This window comes from Xiphophorus hellerii, chromosome 16 (genome assembly GCF_003331165.1).
Source record: "Xiphophorus hellerii strain 12219 chromosome 16, Xiphophorus_hellerii-4.1, whole genome shotgun sequence".
Taxonomy (NCBI): domain Eukaryota; kingdom Metazoa; phylum Chordata; class Actinopteri; order Cyprinodontiformes; family Poeciliidae; genus Xiphophorus; species Xiphophorus hellerii.
The window spans coordinates 24,908,447-24,928,948 of NC_045687.1; the positions used below are offsets into that span (position 1 = coordinate 24,908,447).

The window sequence follows — 20,502 nt, forward strand, 5'->3', positions numbered from 1 at the left end:
TTACGAATTTCATTTTTTATTACTTCAAAGTTATTTTTATTGCGGCTGATCCCCTTCCCCTTCTTCTTCTGCTACATCATTATTACATAGAGGGACGTTAATAAATAACACTACGTCACACACACAATAAAAATATTATGTTTAATAACATCAAAAACAATATCAAATTTGTATTGGTTAATTTTGAGCGAATCGTTACTTATTACTTTTGTCAGTTTCAAATTACTTCTCTTTTAGCACTTTCTTCTTCTTCTACTACTACTTATTATTATTATTATTATTATTATTATTATTATTATTATTATTATTATTATTATTATTATTATTATTATTACATAGAAAAATGAGGACAAAAAAGGACAATCTGTGGTTGGACCATTCACTGTCAGCCTCCAACACGGCATCTTTATTCTGAAAGGATAAACTCGGAAGTAGTTGTTTATTTGGGGTTTCCTGGTTTCTCTTTCATTGCTGACTCCTTTCAGTGCGGAGAAATGGAGTTAACTGGTGATGAAAATGTGATTCTCGGAGAAGTCGGGCTGCCAGCTGCTGATAATCTCAAAAGAAGTGGAGACGTTGCTGAAGACGGGAAAGTGGACAGTAAAAAGAAACGGTACAGTTTCCAGGAAAAACTTCTTCATTTGCTAACAGATTAAAACTAAGTTTGAACAGTTTCCGTCTAAAACAAACAGACAAAAATGATGTCGTGGTGATTATAATACATAATTACGTGGTTTTCTAAGGTTATAAAAATGATTAAAATGTAAAAATGTAGCCTGAAGTGGAGAGAGCCACTCACAAGAGATTCCATATTTTTTTAAAAGATTGAGTCAAAAGTGGTGGAAGTGGAAGCAAAAGTAGGTCCCAAAAATGCTAGGTATGTACTTTATAAGTACATCATGTTGGTAAAGTCAAGTCTGTGCAGTAGAGGGCTGAAAGTTAGAGGTCTTCTACTATGCCTCTTTATAAGGTAAATCTGCTGGTGAGGAGAACTTAACTGATTCATATTTATGCGATAGTCAGAAAGAACAGCAGTCACAAACGTTTAGACATCTGGAAATCCCCCGGTCCAGGTCCTGCGGCTTGGTTCTGTTAACATGGTGTGAAAGTCCAAAGCCATTCAGATTGTTCAATTGCTCTGTTGCGCTTTTACGTTCTACACTATCCCAATATCAAGAATGCAGTTAAAACCAATGCAGATAACAGAGAGCATTGATGAATTCCTTGCAGATAGTTAAAAATATTCCATGATTTAAAGATCTGGACTGGACAACAACATATTCATGAGTTAAGGTTTCCAAATATTTGTATTTCTTTTTTTGCTGGACTGCATTTCTTCATAAAATAAGGCAAAGGCACCTCATGTTTCTTCAGGACCGAGTCGTGTTTTGACCAGCCTGTGGACTCAAGTGTTCATGAGGTCATCAAGTATTCACCTTCTGCTCTTCCTGGTAAGATGGCTGCCATGAAGACTGATGACACTCTGACCTGTAGCCGGTATGATGACGTGTTGTGCTGCTTTTATTCTCATTTCCTGTCCCAGCCAAACATTACGATGCAGACACAACCGAACCAATCAGCTGTGGTCTGTCCTCTATGAATGACTTGTTGTCATGGAACCGAAGCGAGGCGAACCCCTTCAACGTGGCAGCCGTTCCTCTGGCACCTCGGAAGCCCCGTCTGGTCAACTGTCTACGCCGGACATTGGTGTCCCATGACATGATGGGCGGCTACCTGGACGACCGGTATGGTGGATATATCTCTGATTAAACTTCTTCCGTTTAGAAGTTCTTGAATGTTTGAATGTTTGCATTAAAATCTGTGTTTTTATAATGACATTTCATCCTTACTTCTCTTTTTAAGGTTTGTCCAAGGCACCAGTTCAGAGGAACCCTATGCCTTCTACCATTGGCAGTACATAGACATTTTTAACTACTTCACTCATCAGATGGTCACTGTTCCTCCAGCCGTGTGGACGAATGCTGCACATAAACATGGAGTCATAGTTCTTGGTAAGCATAAAAGGCCCTCATCTGGATTAATATCCTGGAGTTGTTTTTACAGTGATTTTCAAAACTACGCATACCCCTTGAACTGTTACACAGTTATGACGGAACATATTTAGCCTCTGACCTGACCTGACCTGTCTTCACACCTTCTGTCGTAATCTGAATCACTGAGCTGCTTTTCAGGGACTTTCATCACAGAGTGGACTGACGGGGCGGCAGTGTGTGAGGCCTTCCTGAAAGATGAGGAGTCGTACCGGGCCGTGGCTGACAAGCTGGTCCAGATCAGTCATTATTACGGCTTTGATGGCTGGCTCATTAACATAGAGAACACTCTGAGTGTGAGTCATAAGTCTGCAATTCTTCTCCTCGGTGGACGTACTAACAAAACACACTGGTTTCCTTCATAGCTGTGTGCATATTATAGAAAAGACAACTTACTAGTTGAAGAAACAATAAAATATGTATTTTTAAATTCAAACTAACTTTAAAAATAGGATCAGAGAGAGTTTAATATAAAAACCCTTCCTGTTTGCGTCTGATAGGAGGGGCCAGTTTTACTCCGTGCTTCTAACAGTCAAAGAAAACTCCAGTCACTTTGGAACCTTCTCTGGTATCCTGTTGAAGTCCTTTAAATTGTAGTTTTCTGAAACATTTTATCAGTGACATTTTCCTACTTTAAAAGTCATCTTTACTGGAAACCCCTCCACACCCCCCAACACCTCAGCTTGCACTGGTTTATTCAGAGGTTTTGTGGCATGGCTGGTTAATGAATAAATCAGGCAGCAGGTTGGATCTCTGCGCTGATGTTTTGCAGGAGGGAGCTGTGAAGAACGCTCCGCTGTTCCTGCGCTACCTGACGGAGCAGATGCACGAGCGAGTGCCCAGCAGCCTGATCCTGTGGTACGACAGTGTCATTGAGAACGGAAAGCTTCAGTGGCAGAATGAACTCAACCAGTCCAACAGGCGAGTAGAAGGGAGAAAAAAAACGTTTATCTGATCTTCTTTCAGTCTGAGGTTCTGTTTGACAAGCGCAGATCTGCAGCTTCTCTGGGAAAACTATTTTTGACTTCATGTTCTACAATCAGTGGTGTTTTCAAATTTCAGTGGACATATGGAGATCATTTGATGATAGATGGTGGGCAGTTTGTTTAGGAAAGCTGACCTCCAGGGAACAGCTACACCTCTACTCTCTCTCATTAATCTTTGTCTTCTGGATAGCAGGATATATTATTTACTTATTTACTTAAGAAACCTCTTCATCCAGCATTTTGCTTGAGACATGAGCATTGTCTATTTTTAATATTTATGAAATACATGTTGCTGTCACCATAACACATCGTCCTAGAATCAAAATGATTGGTTTGTTGACACTTATTTAGCTGTGCCACTCTTCTCTGACAGGATATTTTTTGATGCCTGTGATGGCTTCTTTACAAACTACAACTGGACAGAGGAAAACCTGGAGTGGATGAAGAACTACTCTGTGGTCCAAGGCCGTCAGGCTGATGTGTACATCGGGGTGGACGTGTTTGCCAGAGGGAAGGTGGTGGGAGGGATGCTGGAAACCAATAAGGTAGAAACTGTAACAGTCTGTCCAGTTGTTTCTTCTCAGATCACTGTCTTAGTTCTGCATCCTGTTCTGGCTGTTGACAGGCTCTGGACGTCATCCGAAAGCACAACTTCTCTGCAGCCATCTTCGCTCCAGGATGGGTGTATGAGAGTCAAAGTGATAAGAGCGAATTCCGCACCCATCAAGACAAGTGAGGCCAGCTAAGCGTGTGCAGTGCACACCTGGTGAAGGTCTGCAGGCATAATGACACCGAGACTCTCTGCTTCCCCCTGCAGGTTCTGGGCTCTGCTCTCAGATTACCTGTACATCCACCGACCAGCTTCACAGCTTCCATTCATCTCCTCCTTCTGCCAGGGCTTTGGGAAAGCAGTCTACAGGGAAGGACAGGTACTCACAGACTGGAAACTAAAAGGAGTAAAAGCTTAAATGCACAAAACCAACCCCAACACACCAACTAGTATCAGTATATGTATATAAAATGACAATGAACAATGCTCAACTCTTAACGTGCATGAAGTTTTTAAATGCCTGTGTCTTTAATCTTTTACTCTGATGACTAATTAGTTATTTAGTTTTAGGCTGATAATGTTTATGTTCCTAATAACATAAACAACAGATGATAAACCTGTAGCATTCTAACTCTTTCATGCGTGAAATCTGATCCTTTATGTCAGAATTATTTCCCAAAGTGTTTTTGATTTTTTTGTAAAGCATAAAAAAGGTGAGAAAAATTTATTGTAATATAAAAAAATAATTTTTAGGATTTTTTTTTTTCTAGGTGATCAGTTGAAATTTTCTCCAAATACAAAGTGTTTATTTAGCAAATACATCAGTAGTATTAGTCTTTAAGGGGTTAAATTATGTCACAATATTTTTTTACCTGCAAGAGTCCTCTACAGTAGAAGGAGGGACAGGATATTCCTAAGTTGGTTACTTGTCTTTCTGCCATATTGGATTTAACAAAAATCTTCTTGCACTTGCAGTGGACGGCCGGCAGTTGATAGAGTATGATCCACCAGTGTCTACTTCAGTGGTCTGTGTGTTTTTATAACATAAAAATCCACAAGAAACACTAGAAAATGGCTTTTAGAGAGCTGTCCACTGTCTACCGCAATGCATGAAACGACTAATGACTGTCAGATCTTTCTGAAGTAGACCAAGCACTTTAATTTAAGGTGTAAAAGGTTTGTTTCTGACATATAGAGCTTGATAGGAGCCTCAATGTCTGTAGGTTTGAAAAGAAATATAAACAAAATAAAAGTTCAAACTGAAGATCAAAATTTGAATTGGATTAAAGCTTCATTCATACTAAAAAGACACTTTACTGTCAGTTTTGTTTGTTTGTCTTGGACATTTCGTTTAAAAGTAGACATTCCGTTTCTTGACATTCAGTTTGAGCTATTTTCTTCAAACATACAAACATTTTGACCCTGTAGCAACAAAACCTACTGTTCCTGTTCCCAGCTTTAAAGTTGACCTAGAGGTAAAAAGAGACGTTTTCTTGCTGTTCCTGTGTGTTGCAGCATGAGACGGCAAAGAGCTGGTTCAACCTGGCTGCTCAGGAGATCCAGCCGTTGTACTACCACATGGCTCTGGAGGACGGGGGCTGGGTCAGGAGCAGCGGCTGCCCTGAAGACGCCTGGAATGGAGGCTGCTCTCTGCTGCTGGACGGACTCATCCCCTCAACTTTAAACACTCCAATTTGTGCCAAGTAAAGTGTCTGCGTGTGTTTACATATACACATTTATATTAACTGTATGACCAACTCTATATTTATCATGAGGCAGAATAGAACAAATAGCTTTACACGGTGATTTAATGAGTTTCTAGTGTAAGAACCCAACAGGATTATTATAAGGCTACAGATTGGAGAGGAGATCATGACTCTGTGTGTGTGTGTGTGTGTGTGTGTGTGTGTGGGTGTGTGTGTGGGGGTGTGTGTGTGTGTGTGTGTGTGTGTGGGTGTGTGTGTGTGTGTGTGTGTGAGACCAACTATATAAGCTACTTTGTACTTAATAACGTCTCCACCAAAACAGCAAAGTACTTCCCCAGTAATGAACCCTGGGTCACTAGTGACCCAAATGAACTGTTAAACAAGACAAAAAAGAACTTTTAGTGAGGGGGACGGGGGATTACTGAGGAGTAACTTAGTCAGGATTAAAGATGGCAAGTAGGCAGGCATGCAGGAAGAAGCTGGAGAGGAAGACTCAGGTCCAGATGGTGTGGGCCCCACAGTCCTGAAGGGCCTGTGCAGCACCCCTTCAGTCTTAGGCCAACCCAGAAGAAAGTTCCATTGCTGTGGTTGACATCCTGCCTGGTTCTGGGACCGAAGAAAACTCACCCATCAGTCATCAATGACTATAAACCTGGAGGGACTCCTGTAAGCAGACAAGGACATATCAAGACCCCCTGCAGTTTGCTTATCGCCATGGAGTTAGAATTGATGATGCTGTCAAACACCTGCATATTGACTTTGCTCTGTCTTTTCAATAAAATGTTCATGCTATAAGCATTAAAAGAATGACAGTGACTTTGTGTATTTGCCAGGATTTTCTCGCTCCATGTGCCGCTGGATTCCAGGATCATGGTAACTCTGGTGTACAAAGCGTCTGCTGGCATCACCGTCTCTTTGCAGCTGAGGACAACAGATTCTTCTCACTGTTCCCACACTGATGTCCATGAGGTCACACGTGAGTTTCTTGTGAAACATAACCTCAGGACCAATATGAAGAGAAACACACAGCCAAAAATCCACTGAATTTGTTGTTGGATCAAAAACACACAATGTAGAAGTTCTATAATAGATCCGTACAGCAGCTCTCTTATCGATACTTTAGTAAACATACTTTTTTGGGCAAACAGTCTTTCTTCGGTATAACCTTACATTTAAACTTAAACACAAAACATGTATATTAAGCTCTTCTATAACAAATACTTGATCTTAAATACAATTCAAGTTAGAAATGTACAATCAAATATGTTTTTCTATAAAGGAAAACAATCCAAAGCTGACTTGGATGTTTTTGAAAAGGAAAGCAGTCCGTCTTAAAGTTTGAGCTGATAAATGTTGTGTGTTTCTCCACAGTAAACAGTGTGACCCCTGAGACTGTGGGAAGTGGATCGCAGCTAGAGAGCCAGATGTCTGAGCTCTGTGGAAACAGAGACCTGCATGGATGGACTGTTAGGTGAGGCACAATGACGGCAGAGCAGCAGTTTAGTTGAGTTGACTTCATTTTAGAGCGTAAATGTCTGTTCTCTCTGTTGTTCCAATGTTGCTCTGAGCAGATGTTCACAACTGGAGCTTCATGGCTGCGTTCTCAGAGAAGTGTGTGTCCTTATCCATCGGGAAGGGGAGCCTCAGGACACGACTTTCAGCTGCAGAGTGGGAGAGATCAAGGTGAGATGATCACTACTCTCTACAGAGAACATGAATCATTTTCTAGATGGGACAGAGAAATAGAAAGTGTTACTGGAGAAGGTTTGATGCATAAAGATTTTATGGTTTTTATGCGTCTCAAGGACCATTTCCAACATAGTTTTAAGTCATTTTTTGTTTGGGAAAATTGGGGAAGTTTTTTTAACTATGTTCTGGCATTATTATAAAGGACTGTAATCAGTCTTATTCTACAGTTAACAGGTAACTCTCAGTGAAACATGTGGCATCTAGAGTTCACCAATCTTGCTTTCTATGATATCTATCAATCAATCAAGTTTATTTTATAGCACATTTCACCAACGAGGCAGTTCAAAGCACTTTACATCATAAAAACACAAAAATACAGTTATAGAGCACAGTCAACAATTGAAACATAACATTTTGTCTGATTGCATTATTACACATCAGAATGTTTATTAATGTTTCATTTATTCTCTAAACAAGTGTGTTTTAAGTCTGCACTTAAAGGAGATCATTGTTCCAGCTGTTTTGCAGTTTTCAGAAAGTTTGTTCCAGATTTGTGGTTCATCATCTGAATGCTGTTCCTCCATGTTTGGTCATAAAGATAAAATGGCCTAGTTAAAGTCCTATCTTTGTCATATAATTAAAGTCAGTTTCATACGCCGTGATCCGGTTTTACTCTAATTATTTATATTTTTGACTTCAGATTTCAAGGTTACTGCCATGTGCCTTTTTCAGTCCCTGCAGAAACGCATAAGGATCATATTTATGTTTTCTAAACTTTTCTACTAGATTCAGTGAAGAACTCGCCTGGCTATCACCTTCCTATGCAGTTCTGCTCAGTCTGTCAGTGGGTCTTAGGTTGTTCTTGAACATCTTAATTAATTTCCTTTATCAGAGGTTCCACCTTGGATCAAGTGGAGATTGTTCTCAAACACACACATAAACTAATTTTAAAGGGAATAAAACACGCTGACATTAAGCTTCTGGAATGGCCTTGACCTCAACCATACTTAAACTTTATACTTCAAAAGTCATCTAACCCGATAAACAACATAGATCAGTTCTTCCATTTCAGATACCAAGAGTGATATAATATCCATCCAGAATGAATGTATCTATGTAGATCCAATAATTAAAACAACTGGTTTACTTTTTAGGTCTAAGCTGACATGTCTTGAAGGAACTGCTGTGTTTCTGTCAGGTACTGGACGTGGGTACTCTGCAGCCACCCACTGACCCCGTTCGGGGCTTGTGCATTGATGATGTGGTTTGGCTGCGTGGTGCCTGTTCATCACCAGAGAGTTCGTCCTCTTGCCTGCGCCTCAATGCCACCCTGCGCTGGGACTACCCTGTGGAATCTGTGCGCCACTTCAGGGTGTACTGGAGAAGGCTGAGAGGACCGGACCCAAGAATCCCTCCAGGTCAGCTGGAGCTGCTGGCCCGGGCCTACTCCAACCAGTTCAGGCTGACGGAGCTGCTCGTGCCTAAGCCGCCCAGCGTGTTGGAGCTGCTGGTGGAGCCGGTGACCAGGTGGGGCTCCCTCGTCCCGGAGAGCCGGTGGGGAAGAAGACAGCTCAGCTACACAGAATGAGCTGAACATGGATTTCATACAAGGAACTGTATGCAAATACGTTCCACACTTTAAAGACTTTCATTTATACATTTTGAGCGTGGATGGTTTTTGTAGCAGATGGAATCATCTCAAACAGAGAAACCACCTGAACCTGAGCACAGTTAAAGTTTTTATTTTTAAGTAATAAATAATGCGGTTAGAGTAACAAGCCCATCACAACCCCAGTTCTCTTTTTGATCCAGCCATTGTTTCATATAAACAGATTAAGATTATAATCAGAATTTATTTGTCGGAATCACAAACATTTACTTGTTTATTGCAGGCTTCACATATCATGTTTTCATGTTGCCTGTTTTACATATATAGTCCACTTGATGTCACAGTAGAGCAAAAGAAGCACCACGGCGCATGAAGCTTCATCCCACCATCACTAGTTACTAGGGCAACCTCTGAGTCTCAAACTGCATTCCTCAAAAAGCTTACAGCGCCTTCAAGTGTGTGAGAAGGACACATTTAAAAGCTGTAGGACTGTGGCCCTGGACAAATGTATTTCTGGGGCCACTGTTCCAACCACGCAAACTATCCCGGTCTTCATAGAACCCATAACGATGAGTTGCTACGTAAAAAGTGAGTTGGCCACTCATTGACCAGAAGTGGCTGGTCTCATTTTAAAAAATCCATCAATTGATAAGTTTTCTTATTTCTGTGAAAAACAAGGTGACTAGAAGCTTCCATGATTGGTCACGCTAGGAGATACAGAGATACAGAGCGAGGTTTGAAGGAGAACCAGAACATTTAGTCTGATTTCATTTCAGAAAGTTAGACTTTGTATATTTTTATACAGTGTATGCATATACCTGTTTTCAACTGTGAGCACTAAACACTTTGTATTGGTTAACCACATACCACCTCAATAAAATACAGAAAAGTATGCAAACATAAAAGGTAAAGTGTTCAAGTGCATCAATATTCTAGCAAGGCAATACAGATGGCTAACTCAAAAGGTTGAAATAAAAACAGAAAACACACACAACTCAGTCCCAGTTCTTTCCTGTCATGTTATCGTTCTGCAAAGCAAATATGTGGCCTCAGTGACCAGGCTCCACCGCCGTGTCAGAAATCCAATACAGTGAGACTTCTATCAATGTGATGAGAGTCATCTAAAACAGCTCAATTTATCAATTTAAGTATTGATAACTCCACACTGTAAGAATGGAACACAATCATGCCAGACATTCCTTCATTCTTTATTTTGATGATAGTGGTTGAGAGCACCACTTCATAAAACCACAAACATTTATTTTTTGTGAAATCTACATTTTCTATACCAGCTTATCTTTGCTGGGTCACAGGATGCCTGGTGCATTTCTCCAGCTGTCATGAAGGAGGTGGGGTTCTTCCTGGACACAGGGCCATATAAACACACACACACCCACACACACACACACAGGGCAATTTATAAGGATCCTTATTTGCTTAATTCTGGGATGTGGGAGGAAACCTCATGCAGAAAGGCTTTGGTGGGGATTTGAACCATACTTCTCAAAATATCAGCTGAGCTTACAGTTTGATCAGGACATTATTGTGGAGGATATCATCCATATCAGGACTAAAAAGTTTTTGCTCCAATTTTCATTTCTACCACTTTCCAAGTGGAAAAGTGGAGCCTAAACCTTTTCAACAACACCCTTATTCAAATTCAATTCAAAATGCTTTATTGATCCCAACGGGAAACTAAATGCTATAACTCATTAATTCAAATTCTTCAGAGAGAGTCACTGTAGATCAGGGGTCTCAAACTCCAGGCCTCGAGGGCCACAGTCCTGCAGTTTTTAGATGTGCCACAGGTACAAAACACTGGAATGAAATGGGTTAATGACCTCCTCCTTGTGTAGATCAGTTTTCCAGAGCCTTGATGACCTAATTATTCTGTTCAGGTGTGGTGCAGCAGAGGCACATCTAAAAGTTGCAGGACTGCGGCCCTCGAGGACTGGAGTTTGAGACCCCTGCTGTAGATGGTGACGGCATAATGATGGTGTAGATCAGCGTTTCCCAATTCCGGTCCTCAGGCCTCCCTGCCCTGCATGTTTTAGGTGTTTCCCTTCTGCTACACACCTGGCTTGAATATATGGGTGATCAACAGGTTTCTGCAGCACTTGATGGTCATGCAATCATTTGAATCAGCTGCTCTGGAATAGAGGCACATCTAAAACATGCAGAGCAGGGAGGCCTGAGGACCGGAATTGGGAAACGCTGGTGTAGATTATAGAGAGAAAACCCACAGATCCCATGCATATGGTGCCAAATGTTATGTTTTATGGCCATTCGTCAACTGCAAATCAATTCACCCAGTTAAAGTTAGTAGTTTAGATCCATGTTTCTCATATAAGCATGCCAAAAAAAAAGAAAGAAAGAAAACATACAAGAGTATTTATAAAAGAAAGTTGTATTTAGTGACTGGAATTTACAGAACTTTAAGTCAAGTGCACCTGATATCAAAGTAAATTTTGGAAAGCAAGTAAAAAAAAAAAGAAGAATTTCTGTGATTGTCAGAGCCGTCCCAGCTGGCACAACCTTCATTCAGTCCTGCTGCGTGATCATCTTCAGCATCTGCAAGGCCATGGCTCCCTGGTCTGAAGGAATCTGAGATATAACAAGATTACAGTTTAACACTGAATTTCTACCATTTCTGCTATAAAATATGCACTTTGAATTTAACTTAATTTAACTTAATTAAAAATTTTTTTTTACACCAAACACCAAACAGAAAGCAAAGCAAAAATCTGAGTATTTCTAGATAAAATACTTTATACCAGAAAAGTTTGCATCTTACAGTTCTACCATCTACATTGTATTACAGGTCTACTCTACACCCTTCTATTCTTCCAAACTAAACAGATCAGTGTTTCATGAAATTCAATATTTAAAACTAAAGTAGTTAGAACCAGCTCAGGTTTTACCATGTGACCAGCTTTGAGGATCCAGTAGAATGCAAAGTTCTTGTAAGTCTTGAAAAAGGCTCCAGTGGTTCCTGGGGATGCTGGGTCATCCAGGGGGGTCCACCTCAGCTGGCTGAAACCAGAAAGTCCCTCCCACTTTAGCTGCTTCACCCAAAGCTCCTGACCTGGAACAATAAAAATGTGCTTTTATGATTTATGAATGAGCTTTTAAAATGAGCTCAAACATGAAGAAACATGAACATGTGTTCACCAGAGATGTACTAGCTTCAAGTTTTTATTTGGAAAACGATTTATATATCCTTCTGCTTTAATCTTCTTATGACTTACTAAATTAGAAGGGGGGGTGTCATGGTGTATTATCAGAGCACTCAATGAAAGAAGTACTTTCATTGAGTGCTTCTCAATGAAAGCCCTATTAAAACCTAAAAAGGTTGGAATAGTTTGGTTTATAGACACTTTCCCCTTTAATTAGGGCGGAATTTCCATTATGGTACAACTGGGTCCGAATAACATTTTGATCAGATGTAGACTATATAAATAAATGATCACAATCATTTTAATTGTAGTAGTTTAGCAGTAGTAACAGGTGAAAAAATTCAAGCCAACTTTATGCACATCAGAATTTTAAAAACAGACATTGTTGAAGTTGGCATTTGCAACAGTCTTTAGCCTCTTTTTAGTGGTTAGCATAACTTGACTAACAGTAAAAAGCAATCCGAGTGATTAATCTTTGGAACACACATAACCTTAACAGATTTCCCAAAGACTGCCAGCATCTCCAAACCCAGCCCACACCAGCTCAACTGAAAGCTCAAAAACATTTTAAAAAGTCATTTTCCTGTTATCTGCCATACTCTGTCTGTGTCTGGCGACCTGACTAAATCATAGACATGTCTCTGCAACTTGTACTTTAACTTCAGTTTAAAACACTTCACTAATATCAAAAACAGCAAACACAATGTTCTTCTCAAAGGAACAGCGTTGTAAGTGTGAACTAGTTGCGTTTAGGTATTCACTGACCAGAGACAAAATATATATTTCTGCGTTTCATATCAACTGGTCACCAGCCTCTCTGTACATCTCTAATGTTAAATGTATTACTGATTGGGAAGCTCGTTTACCGATGGTGTCCACTATGAGATCCAGCTGGCCATTGTAAACCGTCACATTGACTCCAGCTGTCAACAACTGGTCCACTATATCCACCACTGGCCTCATAAAATCACCAGCCATGTTGCTGAACACGTCTCCTGCTTGACCTGAAAACCAGAATAGATTAGGACAAAGAAGGCAGAGAGGACATGAAACATAACACTGTGATGTGTACCAGACAGTCTATATATGGAGACTTAATCCAAGTACCTCCCCAAGTGACATTCTGAGGGATGATGGCCAGTTTCTTCCTTATTGGTCCGTTCATCAGCTCGTTCAGTGATTGCTTGTGCAGAGGGCGAATGTGGCGGTGGGTTTGCAGAGCTGATGCAGAGAGGAAAAGTACATCAGTCAGCTAGAGCAATAATATTAGGTCCAATCTTCATAAATTCATTTGGTAAGTGGAGTCTAGGTTTAGACAGTGCCATACAGATGAAGTTTTCTCCTGCAGCAGTAGTGACTTTCTCATCTGGTTGCTGGGTTAGAATGTTGTAGAAGTTCACCCCATTGGTGTTCTGGGAAGAAAACAATTTTGCTGATTTGAAAAATAAATCTTTGATTTGTACATTATTTCAGTCCTACTATTATAACCCCTCTCCTAAAGGTCTTTAAGGCACCAAAACATTCCTGACTTGTCAAGAATACTACCAAGACCTGTGGAGGTCTTCTGGATCAGTGCGTCCCAAATGTTGCCTCAGTCCATATCACGTTTTCCCAAGTAGCACTATACTTTTTTTTTTTTTTTACCCCTCCAGGGGGTCTTTTTGTGGGCTCTAGTGTCCCTTATATGATAGTGGGCTGACAGGAAACGGGGAAGGAGAGGGGGAAGACATGCGGCAAATGTCGTCGGGTCCGGGAGTCGAACCCGCGACGGCCGCGTCGAGGACTCAAGGCCTCCAAATACGGGTCGCGCCAACCGCTACGCCACCACGGCACGCCAAGTAGCACTATACTTAATGACATTTCTAAACTGTTGAAAACAGAGCTGGTATTTTTTTAACAAAAGAAAGGGGGGAAAAAATCATCCTGGAACCGGCTGGGATTCGACCATGTAATCAGTCAATGGGTTGTGTGTAAAGTCACATCCCTGACCTCGTGACCAGACCACAAGCTGGAACTGGTAAAGCAACTCCAGATCCCAGCATTCCACACCCGAGTTTGACAGAAACCCATTGGCCAAGGGTAGCCCCTAACAGCAGGGATACCCTGTGACATCATAAAAGTCATAAAGAACCTGAACATGCTGGCTGTATTCAAGTATTTTGGATCCAAATCCACATCCGCTGTTAGTTTCTCCTTTGAAGATCTGAGTTAAATTAATAAGACACTGTTCCTTTTTCATATTGACATCCTGTTTCCCTCCTGCTCCAGTAAACAAGCTTCTCAGCAACTCCAGACAAAATGCTGTCTCTGTCCATTCACCTCAGTCTGTTACATTTTTGTTTTTCAGTTGCTTAAATTGCCTCAATCACAGCGCAGATTCACTCCATCATTCTGACACCACACCTCAATAACCTACAATACATAGGTATGTATGATGATTCCTGACAATCAGGTAATAATAATCTGTCATAATAAATAAATCAGTTCTATTAACAACTGCCCTTTGGGAAATTATTAATAGCCACTGATAATCAAGTGATTTTCCCCAACAAGCCATGGGTGTTAGAATTATTATCTTTTGTTATCTTTCTTACATTAGTAAGGAGATCGGCTTGTAGGAGCTGATCCTCTGTGCCTTCTCAATTCTTGCAAGAATTTGGTTGAAAACTAAGTTACGTTGCCTGTGGTTCTTTTTATTTAGGTTGAGAAAATACCCATCAACTTGGTGCCGTGACCAGGATCTCAACATACCCGTTCGCTGACAGACGAAGAACAACGTGCTGAAAACCGTGCACAGCCAGAGTCAACAGGACTTGGAAACAAAGTCCCGGGAAGTAACTTCTTCGCTGTGCCAGTGCCTAGGTCCGACTTTGTCTGCCAACGGCGGATTGACGAGATCAGACCGGACAAGACGAACCGACAGAAACGTGAGTTGAAAAAGCGCTATTAATTGGGTACGAGTCCCAATTCAGCCAATTTAGGATTAGAGTCCCTAAAATAAAACGTGGGTTAGAGTCCCAATTTGGGTTAAAGTCCCTAAAATAAAAAAAGAAAAATGGGGCGCAGGTTTAGAGTCCCCCCCTTGGATGAGGTCCCCATAAGGAACTTCAAGCCATCAGGAAATTTTTGTATGAGTGCGAGTGTGAAGTGTGACTGGTGCCGAGTTCTCTGAAAGTACAACTTATTGTCCTCGGAAGGGGACAATAGGCGCATACTTATGTAGTGCACTTTCTGTGACAAAGCACAAAATAACAGATCATAGAGCTAAATCGCAGAGTACTAAAATTATGGGAAACAAGTAGGTATTTTTAATCTTTTTTCACCTTTAAGTAAAGAAAGTAACTATCTAAAAGGCAGATAGTGGGTGTTTTTACTCGTTTTTTCACCTCCAAGATAGAAAGTAACTATCAGAAGATAGTGGGTATTTTTATTCTTTTTTTCTCGCCTAAAGAAAGAAAGTAACTATCTAAGGGAAGATAGTGGGTAGTTTTTAGCATTTCTACACCTTCAAAGAAAGAAAGCCAGTGGAGAGACGTCTCACTGAAAATAAAAAAAAGGGTATGGTGTAGAAGGAGTGGTTGGAATCTTGGAAGAGTGTGTTTAAAATAAAAAAATATATATATATATAAAGAACAAACAGGATTAACCAACAAGTATGTTTGTCAGACCAGAGAACAGTGAATCTCCAGTGAGCTGTTCTCACAGCAGCTCAGGAAGCAGGCAGGAGCTGCAGCGGTGATGCAACCTCCATCCCCAGCAGCTACAGCAGCAACAGCACCTTTATATCCTAAGTTGCCAGATTCAGCTGAACAAAACCCCCCAACCTTAAAATTAGATTAAATTGAAACATATCCCATAATACAACCCTAATGGAGCAGCAGATCAGCCTCCACATGTGTATGTTTTTCATCCTTCGATAAAGCAGAAGAATTAGGAGTTTCTCCTGAAATCCTTATCGGCTCTCTTTCCTGCCATAAAATTATCCCCTCCAAGAGGTGGGGGTAAGGATTGTCCTGTGGTCTGGCAATAGAGATAACTCAGATTAATGGAGTACCTTAAACAGAAATTGTGAAATCTAAAATTGCAAAGGATCCCATGAACCTTTTTCCCTAAGGAATAGAGATTGGCTTTTTAAACCTTAGGGTTTTGTTTGTAACCATAGTTTATAGGAAGTTGTACAGAAGTCATCATCATCGCATAAGGCAGGTTTTGATGCAGTTTTAGTTTTCTAAATTCAGGGAACTGGACCTATTGAGAAACCTAAATGAACTTTCTTTGAAACAAAGAACTCTTAAAGAGTTAAGAGGCAGAGGGGCCACAAAGTTGATTTGTTGGATTCTGCAAAGACATTACAGGTCTTAATGTTTTATGTTTATGTGTTTGAGTAAGCAAATGATTCATGAGTAATGAAGTATGGGAAGTTTTAAATGTTTCACAACTACAAAGAAAATAATAATTTGGTATTTTGATCCCTTGAGTGGACATCCGAGGGGTCGACAAGCAGTGTTAAGGTACCGACCTGGACATTATCCAGCCTCATACCTCAACTTAGGCTTTGATGAGACGAGGGCTGCTTGTCGGTTCCACGGCTCCAGTATTGGGATAAACAAATTTCTTTTATACATTATATTCCTTCTTTATAGTATGTGTTTGTATTCTTTTCCTCAGCAACTAAAAAAAGAAGGTATATGTGTAATCCATTTTTCTTTTTCTTAGATTTCTGTGTCCATTTTTCAATTAGACTGGTCGAACGGTTCAGTTGTGAGTGGTCACAATTGTTATGTCTTGTGGGTTTAAAGAAACCTTTTGGGTGTTCAGGCTCCAGTGTGGTACCAACCTGCTCCACTACCGTCTCAGTGACCGACCAGAGCTCAGTGGCTTTCAGAAACTGCTGCTGCTCCACAGCTTGCTTCACCTTCTCCGCTGCACTGTTGACATCAGCCAGGCCGTTGTTGTCCAGCAGGGACTGCACACAGCAGGTCAGAAATTCAACAGAGCAGCTTGGATCCACGGTTGTTAATGAAATGCACTCTGTGTGTTACTCACAGTGGTATAAAGGTATGGACCCCATGTCATCACAGAGTCTGGTAACAAAAGACAATCTTACAGTGAGTATTGTATGTTGTCGCTTAGAATCTCTAAACATTTACAAAAGAAAGGATGAAGATCTGATCTGATCATATATGGAGGGACTGCAGGAAAGTGTTGACAGGAAACGTGAAAACATTGCATGCATGTATCCGTCACTAAGTGCTATTCACATACTAAAAAAAGATTTTGAGCTTTAAGTGAACAACTATATAAAACTGCTAATTAAGTTCTAAAAACAAAGTGATTTTAAGTTCAAGTACATAAACATAAAGCCATTTACATTTTTAAAAATATCCACACATAAAAGGTAAAAAAAACAAACAAAAAAAACGTAGAGATGGATAAACGATTGGCTGGCCTTTACCACTGTTCTATTTTTGTTGATGTCTGAACTGTTGACTCAAAATTTGACCAATTAATTTTTCCCCCTGATGATTATAAAACAAAAGGTGAGATGATGTGCTGTTAGTTTTTTTTGGTAGAGAGAGTAGCTTTGAATCAAACAGGGATAAAAAGAAAATACATATTTTACCTAAAGTTGTAAATCACTTATTACTAACCAAAGCCAGTTGAAGTAAGTTTGGCAAATCCTGATCTCTGGCACTTTGGAGCCTAATTATTTATCCACGCTAATGTGGGTCCAAAATGAATACATGTTTTTTTTTAATTACTACACCACCTAGTGGTGTGACATGAAATGCTGACACAATAGAAAACTTGCAAAAGCATTAAGGTCCAAAATCTGACTGTGCAGCATTTGTCTGGTGTGTTTTTGATTAGAACTGGGGACAAAGGTTGACCTGGAGAGTTAAAGACTGACTGATACTGACCCAAAGGGGAAATCCACGAGTCTCCAAGTGCCACACCTGCAAAGTTGCATTTCACTGAGCCTTGGGCTACAGCCTGTAAACAGACAATTCACCCAGATTAAAAACCACACCTTGTTATCAGGAAAAGCTAAAGTACTCTTATAATTTTATATAACAACATGTTCAAGTCATATAAGTTAATTACAAAGTACACATCTGCTTAGAATCCTAAAAAAAGCAAACTTGCAAATCTGATTTATTTCTGGCTTATGTGGCCCATCATGTGATACTTGCTTTACACAGCTTTTCCTCCATCATTACAGCTAATGCTCTGTGTTAGCAAAGCTGTGGATCTGATGCTATAGACCCAAAGAGCAGTAAGCTCACCTTGCTGAGTTCCAGTGAGATGGCAGCAGCCATCTTTCCCCCATATGACTCAGAGAAGATGTAGAAGGGCTTGCTCTGCAAAGTTCAGACATTTTAACTCACAGTGGAATCACTTCTTTCATATGGCAAATAATCCTCTCAAACTTAAGGAAGGAAATAGTGAAAATGTATTAATATAACCCCACTTAGGACCATGAGAATGAGTCTAGTTAACAGTAAATACTCCCCCACAAGTTAGCCAAGCTTTTAGACAACATTACTCTTGTTCAATATGAGCTGATTGGAGGTCAGCTCACCTGGAACTCCGGTATCTGTGTGAAGAAATGTTTGAGCAGCACCAGCATGTCTGAGGCCACAGTGGAAACGTTGGTGGCGAAGCCGTCAGGCCGTTCAGCGTAGCTAAATCCGGTGCCCACTGGGTTATCCACAAACAACACACTGGCTGCCTGCACCTACACAACACAGCATAGAGCACACTCAGTGTTTTTTGTTCATTATTTTAGTTTTTATTTTGTAGCTAGCTAGCATGGATTACAGAAAGGAACATTTGACCTATAAATTGCTCATGCATATTTTTGTAGGTCCTTTATGAAATTGCTTAAGTGTAACATGAAATACAACTTCAACTAAACTATTATCGAAAAACAAAAACTTCGACTTAAAGCGTACATGCAAAATGCAACCTGTGTAAGAAACCCATCACTGTGCAAAAAAACAACAACAAAAAAAACACACATCATCTCCACTGTGAAACATGGACCTTAAACCAGGGGAGAAACTTTCTGGCTTTATGTTGGTAAAATCATAGCAGCATATAATCAGAATAAAATCTGCATGATATAATTTGTAGTTGTAACATGGCAAACTGTTGAAACAGTAAGAATAGTTCAGAAAATCTTTGAAAAGCACTGATATCTTACCCAGCTCGTCTTCCTGGGCTCCAGGTCTCTGTTCAGTGGCCCAATTTCTTCAAAGTTACCAAAGCCACTCCCTGATCCTCCTGGTCCACCCTTAAAACGCAGAGCAGAGCCAGGTTCATTTTATAACAGATTCTGGTTTTTTTCCCCCCATTTCTGTACTTTTGTATTGTCCACAGAGTATCTGTTATAACTTGAGCTGTCAGCACATTTCAAGTTAAATGTTTGTCCTGAATATGGATTGACAAAAGTGAGACACACTGAAGAAAGCTGCAGAATATGAACCTGTGCATCTTTTATCTAAGAGACGTAGCATGTTAGCAACAGTTTCAGGGAAACTTTGACACTGCCGGTGGATGGTTACTTCCTCCTCTGTGGCTACTAATAGAAGCATCTTTAGTGTTACTCATCAGGTGACGCCACGTTCACTTCCACCAACAAACATTTTAAATTCAGTTCTTTCATAGACCACAAACTACTTTAAAACAAAGCCGTTCAACTGAATGGTACTGATGGATGCATTCTTTTACATATTCAATCAATTCAAATTATTATTAAATTATTGAAGTGTTTCTGTTGTCCATACACTGGTGTTTCAAGTTTTTATTTCTGCTAATTGTTGCTTTTCTCTGCTTACATCTTTTGAAAACGTGACATTTAAAATTAGAATATGACAGACCAATGAAAAGAAACTAAAATTTTTCTTACAGTTGATATTATGTTTATAATACGTTTAATATTATGCTTAGGGTATCTAGCATTAATTGTACTTTAAATCTGGTCAACGAGCCTCATGTGGACACAGATTCTAACTTATGAAATATGACTGGATATGAAGAAAAAAACATCGGTCTTTTTAATCTAAATTCACTCAGACCAATATGCTGAAGTACAGGTGTGATTGGTTTAGGTTTTATTTTGTACCTGCAGCCACATGACCAGCGGCAGGTCCTGATACTGAGCAGGCGGACTGTCAGCATAATAAAGCCACCAGAACATGTGGGCCCCGGGTCTCACTTCCACGTAGTCCCAGACTTCTTTACCCGCCAGGGGAGAGAGAAGCCCTGCGAACAACACACGTACATCCTCCTGTATCTACATGGACTCTACAATTAACTCAAATATGTGCTTATTCAGAAAGTTATTTACAACGATTCACTTTCGGTTTGTAGTCAGTGGAGTCAAAGAGCTTACAGGTGGTGATGATCAGAAAACAATCATGTTTTAAGGCAGGTTCTAGTAACTTAGAGGGGGAATCCAGAAAGCTTACCTTGGGAGATGAGAACAGAGAGAAAACAGAGGAGAGCTCCAAACCGAGCCATTGTTTCAGCCAGCCAGCCGCTCCGCTCTGATTCAGGACAGAAATCACATGACACCAGCCCAGTCAGCTGACACACCGACACGGGTTGGGAGAGGGAGGTCCTAGTATCTATAGGTCGCTAGCTAGTTCGTCTGAAATAAAGTCACTGAACAGAACAGCTTCAGGAAACATTTCGATCAGGTGCGTGGCCAACTCCACTTCTAGAGAACT

General features: G+C 40.4%; 2 protein-coding genes across 3 annotated transcripts; one reads left to right on the forward strand and one right to left on the reverse strand.

The window, feature by feature from the left end:
* Positions 1–439: 439 nt before the first annotated feature.
* Positions 440–9,585, forward strand: engase (endo-beta-N-acetylglucosaminidase). Of its 2 annotated transcripts, none has more exons than XM_032587004.1 (14): positions 440–613; positions 1,375–1,451; positions 1,544–1,745; positions 1,864–2,012; positions 2,193–2,347; positions 2,824–2,972; positions 3,411–3,582; positions 3,663–3,769; positions 3,855–3,966; positions 5,103–5,290; positions 6,127–6,269; positions 6,665–6,764; positions 6,865–6,976; positions 8,181–9,585. In XM_032587004.1, the coding sequence occupies exons 1-14, from the start codon at positions 495–497 to the stop codon at positions 8,568–8,570; spliced, it is 2,175 nt and encodes a 724-aa protein (XP_032442895.1). In that variant the 5' UTR covers positions 440–494; the 3' UTR covers positions 8,571–9,585. The 2 variants fall into 2 exon arrangements, with proteins under 2 accessions (XP_032442895.1, XP_032442896.1); XM_032587005.1 differs by having other exon boundaries at positions 8,354–8,564.
* A 1,395-nt stretch (positions 9,586–10,980) lies between these two features.
* On the reverse strand, positions 10,981–20,377 carry scpep1 (serine carboxypeptidase 1). The gene is made up of 13 exons (XM_032587009.1): positions 20,242–20,377; positions 19,896–20,035; positions 18,975–19,064; positions 18,351–18,506; positions 18,055–18,129; positions 17,689–17,761; positions 16,814–16,851; positions 16,605–16,733; positions 13,095–13,179; positions 12,875–12,988; positions 12,634–12,771; positions 11,513–11,676; positions 10,981–11,195 (listed from the first exon to the last, which is right to left on the reverse strand). Exons 1-13 carry the CDS (start codon positions 20,291–20,293, stop codon positions 11,133–11,135), a joined length of 1,317 nt encoding a protein of 438 aa, XP_032442900.1. The 5' UTR covers positions 20,294–20,377; the 3' UTR covers positions 10,981–11,132.
* Between the last annotated feature and the right edge of the window lie 125 nt (positions 20,378–20,502).

What these genes read in the sequence shown, in the direction of transcription:
- engase (XM_032587004.1), top strand. Translation starts at nt 495, where the DNA reads ATGGAGTTAACTGGTGATGAAAATGTGATTCTCGGAGAAGTCGGGCTG. An exon ending in ACATAGAGAACACTCTGAGT is followed by an intron (nt 2,348 to 2,823) that starts GTGAGTCATAAG and finishes GATGTTTTGCAG; the next exon opens with GAGGGAGCTGTGAAGAACGC. An exon ending in GAACTCAACCAGTCCAACAG is followed by an intron (nt 2,973 to 3,410) that starts GCGAGTAGAAGG and finishes CTTCTCTGACAG; the next exon opens with GATATTTTTTGATGCCTGTG.
- scpep1 (XM_032587009.1), bottom strand. Translation starts at nt 20,293, where the DNA reads ATGGCTCGGTTTGGAGCTCTCCTCTGTTTTCTCTCTGTTCTCATCTCC. An exon ending in CTCTGTTCTCATCTCCCAAG is followed by an intron (nt 20,036 to 20,241) that starts GTAAGCTTTCTG and finishes TGTTGTTCGCAG; the next exon opens with GGCTTCTCTCTCCCCTGGCG. An exon ending in AGCCCAGGAAGACGAGCTGG is followed by an intron (nt 18,507 to 18,974) that starts GTAAGATATCAG and finishes TGTGTTGTGTAG; the next exon opens with GTGCAGGCAGCCAGTGTGTT.